Source organism: Phalaenopsis equestris, unplaced genomic scaffold, assembly GCF_001263595.1.
Source record: "Phalaenopsis equestris unplaced genomic scaffold, ASM126359v1 Scaffold000036, whole genome shotgun sequence".
Taxonomy (NCBI): Eukaryota; Viridiplantae; Streptophyta; class Magnoliopsida; order Asparagales; family Orchidaceae; genus Phalaenopsis; species Phalaenopsis equestris.
Genome location: NW_018164478.1, coordinates 731,777 through 743,396, shown reverse-complemented (window position 1 = coordinate 743,396; position 11,620 = coordinate 731,777). Strand labels below are relative to the sequence as shown.

Genomic DNA, 11,620 nt, shown 5'->3' with positions numbered 1-11,620 from the left:
ATATTTTTTTGGTGAATCTTATTAATTTTTATATTTGCACTTATCTGTGGTTTTGTTACAAGAATAATAATATTTTCTCTGTGTAATTAGGGTTGTCAAAAAGGCTCGTTGTTCACGAACACCTCGTGTTCAGCTCGTTAAGAAGCTCGTGTTTGGCTTGTTTACTAAGTTAACAAGCCAAACACGAACAAATATTTGTTTGTAAGTGTTCGGCTCGTTTTGGGCTCGAAATACTACTAATCGATTATATATATATCTTTGATGAGTAGTATTTTAAAAAAAATTAATTGACTAAAAGGCTACAAAGATTTATAATCAATTAAAAGAATTAATGAAAAAAATATATAATAAGGCCAACTATTAAATTAAATTCAAATGATGTTTTAAATTTTGCTCCAATCCTTAACATCTTATGGCTACTTGATTAGAGTTGTCAAAACAACACTTTGTTCGTGAACGACTTGTGTTCGGTTCGCTAAGCAAACGAGCCAAACACGAACACACTTTTTTAGCTCGAAATATAAACAAGCAGAACACGAGCTGAGCCTAGGCCCGCCCGTGTTCGGCTTGTTTTACACCCCTATGTATAATAAAACAAAATAACATGGCAACAATTGGGCTTTTTTATTTTATTTTAAAAATATATTTATTTCGTGTTTTTTTTTTTTACATAGTTTTTTTTATTTAATAATAAAACATATTTTAACACATCAAATATATTTTATTTCAATTAAAAATATTGACAAATGTTTAATTTTAAGGATTTTTTTATCAGTAAATTTTCCTATGAATGATGAAAGTTCTTAGTCATAATTCATCCATTGGGCCTGGAAAAACAATCAACGGCTTAAGAAAAGGGGGCTGAGTTGTTAAGTTTTGACTCTTAACAAATTTAAAATTTTCATGATAATATTTAGGAGGATTTATGTAATTTCAATCCAAAACTTCGCATTTCACATATCTAATAATTCAAAAATTATATTTAAATAGTTAACACTTCAAATTATAGAAGGAAATTTACATGTCTAGCACACAATTCTTTTGTATTTACATAGCTAATGCCTAAATTTTCATATTTACATAGAATTTTAGTGAATTAAACATATGCATGAAAAGGGTATCATTTTTAAAAAGTGGCAATAGCATTATTTTTCGAGTGGCGTGTGTAAATATGAAAAATTAGGTGTGAGATATAAATACATGAGAATTGTGTGCTATGTATGCAAATACAAACATTTTTATCGGGCCACGTAAAATCTTGGCTTCATAGATGAGTCAACCTTTAAAAGTTTTTATTCATCTTTTGACCTCCTACTTATAGTGGCCTAATTGTACAATTATAGAGATGAGGTAATGGTTATAGAAACCACCCTAAATGCAATTAATAAGCTCATTTGATATCTGTTTTACATTAAAATCTAAATGTATTACAACAACTATCACTCGGTGGACACTTGAGTTCGACCGACCGAGGCTCCTGAAGGTTGCTCTCATCGAGATAAAACAATCGGTCGACTTGTTCTGACAAATCGACCCTACGAGAAGCTTAGGTGGTTGGGGCCGTTCGTAAGGTTTGCCTACTGGATTCATCGACATCACATGTCGGTTGGCTTGATCGAGCATTTGATCATCAGATGGGCTGGTCTAGCTTATGCTCTAGACACTTATATTATCCAGTCATCATGCTTAGTCGTTCGATTCCTTTGAGATTCGTGCCTGCAGTTTTGATGCATACAATATATATATATATATATATATATATAAGGCTATACATGAGATAATAATTTTTTATAAAATGGAGAAATGGGAGAGGAGGAAGTAGGCTCATCCTTATAGTTTCTTAGAGCTTGACAAGTACTGTTGAGAGAGGAAGATGACAAGGAGGAATAAGGATGAGAGCGAAATGCACCACAAGAGTTTGGCATTAGCTAACGGTCAAATAAAGAAGTAAAGGGACTGAAAGATTCGGAGGAAAGGGTCAGCCATATGTACATTAAGGATAACAATATCATAATCAGCTCTAATTGACGCTTGAAAGCCAAACAACATCAAATGCAAAGTGAATAATCATTGATAAATGAGATTAAAAAAAACATTAATATCCACGATGGCCTGGAGCAGTGCCAAGATTTCCTCCTTTATGCTAGAGGTTATAGTTTTAATATCTTCCTTATATTATTTTTTTTGTTGATAAAGGGGAGAAGATATGTTGTGATGTGATGCATAAATTCAAGATAGATAGTATCCAAGTTATTTTATTTACCCCCACACAAACTAATCTCTAACTTATTTATCTAGCCCATTTTATCTATATATGTATTTACTAAAAATGCAAGCTCACTTTGCACCTCAATCCATGTAATTAAGCAACATAGTAATCAATCCATGACTCATGCAATATTGCAGCAGCCATGGCAATAATAAGCCTAGCTGCCATGAAAAAAATAGCTGCAAGCCTCAAAATGATAATGCATGCAACAGGATACTTTCATGAATGCATACCTTTTCCTACCCAAAATGCAAACATAAGCCTAGCTGCCATGAAAAGAGCCGGGGATAAATGCAATTGGCCCTCAAAAGTAGTCCATCTAACCCATAGGTCCATCCCTATAAAATATAACAGTCAAGCATTTTGACAGGACAACTTTGTTAAAATGTCATGGTGACCTTAATAAATGTGAAATAAACTAGGCTTTCGGAGCAAAATTGAGGACGAGTTGCTTGAAGGCCTCTCCTAATGAATTTCTCTTCATCTGAAATACTTTATTAATCTTCACCATACTCTAAATCACTGTTAAAAATAAACCATTCATTAGTAAGAGCTAAGTTCAAGTTTCCATGGATCCATAAAGAGACCAGTACATTATTCAGAGTAGATAGTTATCCTAATGTAGCTCCCCTATCATTGCATAAAAAAGACAAATTCATTTTATTAAAGTAAAATAAAACTCTAGTTCCAATATCATTTTTGGTTTGGTTTGAGTTTAGAATCCTGAATGATCTAACTCTTTTGGGTTAGGTTCGATTTAACATGCAAAACAAAAAATGACATAAACCTGACCACAATTTAACACGTGCACCTTTTATGCATTTTATTAAACGGGTCACATGGGTTAGGATTTGGATCAATTGGGTTGAAGGCGAGTGAATTTTTGGTTAGATATTATGATTCGTTTAATTAACGGAATGAGTTTGACTCATGCATATTTGAGTTGTTCAAATTTAGGTCAAACCCGAACCTGACCCGTTAAACCAAATTGGCACCTCTACTATTAACAAGTTACCCAAATGAGTATTTCATATCATAATAGATGCAACATGTCAGTGGATCAACAAAACAGAGAACAAAAAAATAAACCAAAATCTCTATCAAATTTGTCCAACTCGAAATTTTTTGTTTATAATCAATTTACCATATGATATTTCATCAAATAGAACGTACATGGTATCCTGCTTCCTACAAAGTATTCCCAACATCATCACAAGATAATTAGTCATGCTAGTGAATGAAATATCTTTGAAAATATAGTTGGTAATGGAAACAATCTCATCATCCAAAAAGCATAAAAAATGAGACAAACTTTCTACTGTGTTGCATGTAAATTCAAAAGAAGATGGAAAGATAGAATAAACTCGACACCTTCTGGCTGTTGATCATTAATCATCGACGATTCAAGACTTTCGTCAACATTGTTAGGCTCATTCAATCTATCACTTGCATTCAACAAGGAAGTCATCATAAATCCCTACAATCACACGCCAACAACTAAGGCTTCATTTAGGGCAGCTTCTTCGCTGCAGCGACGTTTTGAAAACGCCACATCACTATTTGGAAATTGCATTTGAGCAGCTTATCCAAAAACATAATTGGTTTTTTACACTAAATGCGGAACGCAGGTCGAATCCCGCAGTTCTTGTTTCCAGATAAGCTACTTATATGGATAAATACAAGCTGCCCCAAACGCACCATAAATCAACATAAACACTATTGAATTTCACGCTCAACTAAATATAAAAAACAATTTCACCTAGACTAATGTATTACAGAACTTCAAAAAAGGGCATTCATTTATAACTCCATATTTAAATTAGTGGTGATTATCCAAAAAAATTAGAAAATTAGATAAAATTAAGATTTTATAGTCAATAAAATTAAAATTAAAATATTATTAATTCAGTAACTTTATATTTTTAAAATAAATATTAAAACAAAACTCACGCTACATTTACCCTTTTCCCACCCGAAACCCTTGCCGCTAAAAAACAAACTCCACCGCCGAGTCTGCCCTCGTCTCGGGTAAGGGGCTACTCTGCACTCTCTTATTCTTCCCGCCATTTTTTCATCTTCCATCCAACGCTCGCTGCAGAGACAGGAACCCTATCCGCCATGGATACAGAGATCAAAGCTGAGTTCGAGAAGGCCGGTTTTTCTCTCGTCGAGGCGGACGAGATCCTTCAGAAATGTAATTCATGTAAAATATGGAAGCAGCTCAAAACAAGCCAAAAATGAATGTTATTATGTTAGTCAAGCATAATGCAGTTGCTTGTAGCTTGTGTTGTACATTGATCATGCCATCCATTCAATACACACAGTATGCTTGTTGTAGAGTCTTGTAGAGTGTCAGTAAACTGCTTAGCACATATTAAATGAAAGGGGGGTTTACATATATACCACCCGGCTCCTATCTATTTACATATCTAACACTTAAACTTTACATTTTTACATTTACGCCGCCCAAATCTTTCATATCACCTATAAAAATATGTCACTGTTTTAAGTATTAAAAGGTGAAATATGCCTTTTCATGAATCGGTAAAGTGGCATATATATATATATATATGTAAAAATTGAAGTTTAGGTATGTTAGATTTGTAAATGCATAGTCATTGAATGGCATGCATGTAAACCTTCCTAAACTCTTTTTTGTTCTTTTTATCGAGTCATATTGAATTAATAAGAAAGACTGACAAATCCTCCTTTTATTACTTTTTCCTGTATAGTTTTTTTTATTATTTAATTTAAGGAAAAGGACCAAAAATGCTTCAGTTTATATCATATATAGTAATTAATCTAATGGAAAGGATGCAACTTTTTATCATTTTCATGCATTTATCAGTCATATAACAACCTGGCATCGTCTTAAAATTTTGGGATAATTACATACAGATCAAAATTTATAAATTAAATACCTGGGTGATCTTTTTGAACTACTGAACCAGTATGTTTGCTCGTGCCACAGTCAAACTATTGAGAATTTGATAAAAAAAAAGAAACATGTGTGTTGGGATTTTAACACGAATCTTGATATCTGAGTGAGAATTTGAAAAATGGATGAATGAGGGTGGTTGATTTGTAAATATCAATGTTTCGGGTGGTCTGTATGTAATTGCTGCATCACTAATGCCTTGGGTCAAATGAAATAGATGAAGGGAGTCAAGGATGCATTCATTGATTTTCTGTCAACATTAATTGTAAATAAAAGGAAAAAAAGCCTCATTTGCATGTATAGCTCCATTTGTAAATGTGAAAACTTCCAGAGTACCGGTGCATGTAAGTGTTATTCACTCCAAAGCTGACTAGTTCCAAATACTTGATGCTTGCAGGTAGTTAAAGATCTACTGGAAACATTCAACATCGGCGAAACCAGAGACAATCGAGGCAACACGGCACTGCATATTGCAGCATTTAGAGGGCATCTACCAGTCATCGAGGCTTTGATCTCCGCATCACCATCATCGTCTCAATTGAAAAACAACGATGGCGATACTTTCCTTCACATGGTGGTGGCATGTTTTCAAATGCCTGGATTTCGTCTCCTTGACAAGCAGATGGAGCTGGTGCGACGATTAATGTCTATCAACATCATAAACATTCAAAACGTCATCAACATACAGAACAACAATGGAAGGACAGCTCTCCATGTTGCCGTGATTGGCGACGCTTTGCACTCTGATCTAGTTGAGCTTCTTATGACCATTCCCTCTATCGACATTAATGTTCAGGATATCGACGGCATGACTCCGCTTGACCTGCTCAGCCGACGGGCTTGCTCTGCCACGTCAAATTTACTGATTAGAAAATTTGTGTCTTTTGGAGGGATATCGAATTTGAAGAACCCCAGGATTAAATCTGTGATGACTTCACAGTCGAAAATGGAATCTGGCATTGGATGCAGCCCAGGAACCTCCTTCAGGATCACAGATTCAGAGATTATCTTATACAGTGAAATTGAAGCAGCTGAGGCCAGTGGGAGGCTAAGCTCATGCTCCAGTGTCAGCTGGAGCGAGAATGAGGGCAATTCAAACAAGAAGAAGCCTTTAAGTTCTCTTGATACTGCAGCAAGAAAGCTCAGGACTCTACTTACATTGTCGCGACATAAAAAGAAGTTTGTTGATGACTGTGATTCGATGAATTCTGTAACAAAATGGAGTGAACGAGAGGAGATTCCGACGCCCCTCCGGCAAACTTACACAAATGGAGCATCTTACCTCATGAATAATAAGCGGACGGTTGCAGTGAGGACATCCACGCCTAGCCCAGCTACAAAGAAGTTTTCTATGAGTTTAATGAAGGGAGTCTTCCAGGAAAGACCACAGTCAGCTCCTTGTTCACAACCTCAAACTCCGGTCAGCCCATTCTCTTGCTCGCGGGTCTCATCGCCATTGTCAGAGAAGCAGAAGGTTGTTTATGTTGACAATGAGAATGTCAAAAAAAGTGCAGTCAAACACGTCGGTTATGGTCACATTGTGAGGAGTTCATCAAAGTTATCTGGTTTAGTGAATTCAAAGCTTACGAACAAATTCTTTTGTGTTGAGGCAAATGGTTTGGAAGTGCAGAGCTTATCAACCAGGAGCCATAGCTGCTGTGTTCCTCCAGTGGGTAGATGAAGCAATCGAAAATGGATTGTTTGTACTTGGGGTGAAATTTGCAAAGCTAGTTTGGAGCCATGCATGGACAAAGGTTTTTTTTTTTCATTTTTTACGAAGCTGAAAATGAAAGGTAAATGTAGAGGCTTAGGTAAATGTAAAAGGTAAATGTAAAGGCTTTTTGAGTGAGAATTTGCATTTTCTTTAGAAAGTTGACTTCCAACTCCTGAAATTTTGGAAGTCATTCTTGGTTTTTTTGTATTTATTCTCTTCTCATCTATGGACTTCCTGACCATGAATTTGAAGGTTTCGTGGAGTTGACTTAATTGGAGTGTGTCTTGTGCAAAATAATACCGAGAACAACTTCACACAACAAGAGAACAATTACAATGTGATATATGTGGTTCGGTGCAAATTCACCTACATCCACGTAGGGAGGAGGGAAAAATAAGTCGAATTAAGGCCAAAACTCAACACACCCCAAAATCTTCATAATTCCTTCTATAAATAAGAGAGGATTGTGACATATAAATTAAAACTATTTCAAATCTTAAAAAGATCATATAATTAGATCTCGTATCAATATTCCTAATATACACGATTCATAATTTACAATCATTAGATTTAATACTTTTCCTTACAATCTCCATATCATCTCCAATTTCCAAATAAGTGGGGATGACCAAAATGAGCACTAGCACCACAATGACCGCAGCAACACGGTTGCCTACATACTCGCTTTTGAAAGGATCAAACCTCGCATAGTTCTTCAAAATGCTCAAATGAAAAATCAATCATGAGCTCGAATATTCACCACTCTTCTACATGATGTGAACTTCTGGACCGGTAGTTCATTTGGCAGCATGTCTGTTGAATTCTCCTTCGTACCTGTATTTAATAAAACATTTTCATCATCAATCAAGTTTCAAATAAAATGGTACATTGCATCAATGTACTTGATACAAACATGATGAGCTGATAGGAAATTCTCTATGATATCTAAAACATTTCTAACACCAGTCAGTTCTCTCATAGTACCATTATACATTATGATAAAGATGTTGTCTACACCAATTGTATGATAAGCTTGATCGTTGCTTGTACTCGAACTTCTTATACGTACATAACCACTCTCAATGAGAACAAATGTGATTGGTATCACCTGTGTCCAGAATTCGGCACAAATCATCTACATGCAAACTGTGCAAAATTGTAGATAATGATACATCTGAATTCTCTTCGTCTCTTTTTTTCATAATAAGATTGACTTTCACCTTAGAGGAAATTCTCTTTCTCTTCTTTTTCAATTTCAGAGAATCCTTTTTTCAATCATCGGTCTCTAAACAAAAAAACACGTTGATTTTTTTCCTTAATTATGCCCATGAGACTTGTGCTTTTGAAAAATAATGTCTCTGTCATACTTCTTTACCCAATTCTTCTTTTTCTTAGATTTATCACGTTGGAGTGTAAGTGTCTCAATCGACTCCATCTTTGTAAACTATTTGTCTTTTCAACAGAACTCTTGGTTCTATAATTTTGTGCTCACGTCACCATAATTCAAGATTTCATTTTCATGAATGAGTATTATCCTGAAATTTTCTTACTCGTTCCAGAATGAATTTAGTAAAAGATGTGTCTTATTTTCATCTCCAAATTTCTCATCCATATTTAACAGATCAACCAAAAATTTTGTAAAATCATTCAAATGCTCATCAATAATAATCCAACATCTCATCTAAAACCTATAAAGTCGACGTTTTATATGGAGACGATTCTCCACACTTCATTATCAAGAAATTCTTTTATATTCAAAGAGTACAACACATCCGTCACCTCACATCACAACATGCCAAAGTTTTGTTTGCCTTCAAATTTTATAGTCTCGTTCTTGAAGGGGTGTGTAATTACCTGATGAATCGACGTATTTTTCACCATTGTGGTGGATATTAAAGTAACCACATACTATAATCAATGGCTCTACCAGATCTCATAGCCCATCTTTTTTCAATCTTTTTGTCTAGCATTTGTAACTTTACCAAAATCGCAGGTAGTCGTCATCGGAATCGTTGATCGAACTTTAATACCAATTGTTGTGCAAAACAATGTAGGAAACAAATTCACATAACAAATAAATAACCAAACACAGTGTGATTTACGTGGTTTGGCCTAGATATTGGTTTCCCAGGCCTCAAAGGGCCATGATGCGACTGTGAGATGCAGTGCATGTGGAGGCTGGTGAGGTACTGGACTAAATACCTGGCAATGATGGCATCGCTTAGCTTACTCCATGTAATCAAGGGTCATCGAAGGCCATCAATATCCGAGGCTGTTAATCTTGATTTTCATCTTGGGAGACAAAACTTAGAACTAATTCCTCTAACACAAACCTAGGAGATTGATAGAAAAACAAAAACAAGGGTTTTAGAAAAGTTCTCATCGCCGTGAAGGTTGACGGAATGTTCTCTTTGCTTGCTGTTGTTCCTACCTTGTTAAGATGAAACTCTCTTTCTTCCTTAGGAGTGATAAAGTTCTCATTCCTCAATGATGCCACTCATCCAAAGAAACTCCCTCACATACTAAAGGAAATTGGTAAAGGAGAAAGAAGAAGATGTGCAACAGAGATTTTGATGGAAGGAAAAGATGAAGTTTTGAGGAATGAGATGAGAGAAGGGGAAGAAGCTTCCACCTTCACCTGCACAAGCCCTTCTTCACGTCAAGCCGAAGGAACTCTAATCAAGCCCCAAGAACTTCCCAAGAAGCCCAACAAAAAGTAACTCTTCAAGCCAAAAAGAAGTCCAGAGAACTTAACACAGTAGCCAACCAAGGAGAAAACCAAGGAGATAGCAAAATACCAGGATAAAAAGAAGTCTAGGAGAGCAAAAAAGCCAGCGAAGAACTCCAACCAGGAGAGAAGCTTACCTTGGTTACTTCTTCCTTTTTTTTGGCTGAAAATTGCTTGCCCTTTTCTCTCAAATTTCTCCAAGTGTCCAATGAAATGGCCACCTCATCCACTCTCTTGCTTACCCATGAAAATCTTCCTTTTATTCCAAAAGATCTGCACTTTTCCACTGCATGGGGAGTTATTTCGGGCAAGATTCGGCAAATAACCTGAGGAGAAATCAGGTTCTGAAAACATTCTGGCGTTGAGGCGCCAGTCTGGCGTTGAGGCGCCATCGGACGCCCACTTTCAGTGCTCTCAGATTTGAGACTGTTTTGGAACTGTTTCAGCTGTCTATTTTTTTGGTTTCTTGATTTTGTGGCCCAAAGACCAACGCCTACTTTTTAGGCTCTCGGTTTTAAGGCCCTTGAAGGCTATTTTGGGTGCCTAGGCACCTGGGACTAGTGTTTAGGTGCCTGCCTGGACCGATAAACCTCGATTTTCATGAAATTTTTTTGATATTATCAATTTGTAATGCATGGGAGACTATGTATGATTAAAATTGTGTCCCATAACTTCAAAAATGAACATTTTTATAGGCCTTATGTAGAAGACATAAATGTCAACGACGCCCCAATTCACAGTGCGGGCGTACCACCCAAACCCTGATTTTTTTAAAAACATGCGTGAGAGGGTTTTATGGATCCCTCGAACCACTGGAAGCTACGTATAAACGTTACATGGTCCCGTAACATTTGAAAAGACACCCAACATGGGTGACATCAAAAATTGATGCCAACACCCACCAAGCCAAGAGATTCAAGCCAAATGAGCCAAGTCAACTTGGTCAAAGCCAGCCAAGTTCAAATGTTTGCAAGAAAATGACTAATTGACCAAAATAAAAGTCATTCGTCCGGAAACAAGTCAGGATGGTGTCCATAACGTCAACTACAGGAAATCCAACTTGACGCAATGATCTATCATGCAGTATAACGAACCCAATGGATGAGTTGTTTTCCATAAAGCATCTCACTTCAAGAAACCTGCAAAATAGCATCAATATATACGTCTGAAAATTTTTGAAAGTAAAACTAGCATCGGATTCCGTCCGACTTACGACGAACTTAGACGTTAATTATCCAATTAGGCCAAAAGACTTTTTGCTAGAGATTGTAGCCATCCCGACGAGGTTAGCCGACCGAGTCCTACCGACCAAATTTAGGCGATCGAGCTAACTCAGTCGAGCCAAGCTAATTATGCTTAACCAGCAAGGCCAGAAGGCTTCTAACGATTAGTTGTTGCTTATAAAGTATCAGAAATATCCTAATATATACCCTCTCTAAATGGGGGTAATATTATAATATCACTATTGCACTAAATCATTCATAAATAGAGGAAACATTTAATAAAGATGCACATGTTTTTTACTGTTAATCTATCTATCTCTTCTTATGTACACTCTATTTCTTGAGTATGATTCGAATAAATAAATATATATATATTGTAACAGACATTATTATACTTGATAAGTCTATAATGTTTTTGCTTCAAAACTTATTTTAATATATTATTCGTCAGATTAGTAAATGGGCACCTAACTCGGGCCTATAAATAGCCAAATTAGATGACTTCATAATGACGGCCCAGACTTGACGCCTATTTTTACGCAAATGACATATGAGTGAAAACAAAATAGAGATTTCGTAAGGCCTAGATATCCTGCCACCCAAAACCCTCCTCCAACCATCCAAAACAAATTTCATTTATTATATCAAACAGACGGTCCCCCATTCACCACGTGTCATTATTTCGGAATCTTTACCCTACCAATCCGCGGATTCCACCAAAGATTCAGAATCCCTGCCATGAACCCAA

General features: G+C 36.1%; 1 protein-coding gene across 1 annotated transcript; it reads left to right on the top strand.

Annotated features, from left to right (window-relative positions):
• Positions 1-5,366: 5,366 nt before the first annotated feature.
• LOC110018933 lies at positions 5,367-7,104 on the top strand. Its single transcript, XM_020716411.1, has 2 exons — positions 5,367-7,000; positions 7,032-7,104. The coding sequence occupies exon 1, from the start codon at positions 5,779-5,781 to the stop codon at positions 6,886-6,888; it is 1,110 nt and encodes a 369-aa protein (XP_020572070.1). The 5' UTR covers positions 5,367-5,778; the 3' UTR covers positions 6,889-7,000; positions 7,032-7,104.
• Positions 7,105-11,620: the final 4,516 nt, after the last annotated feature.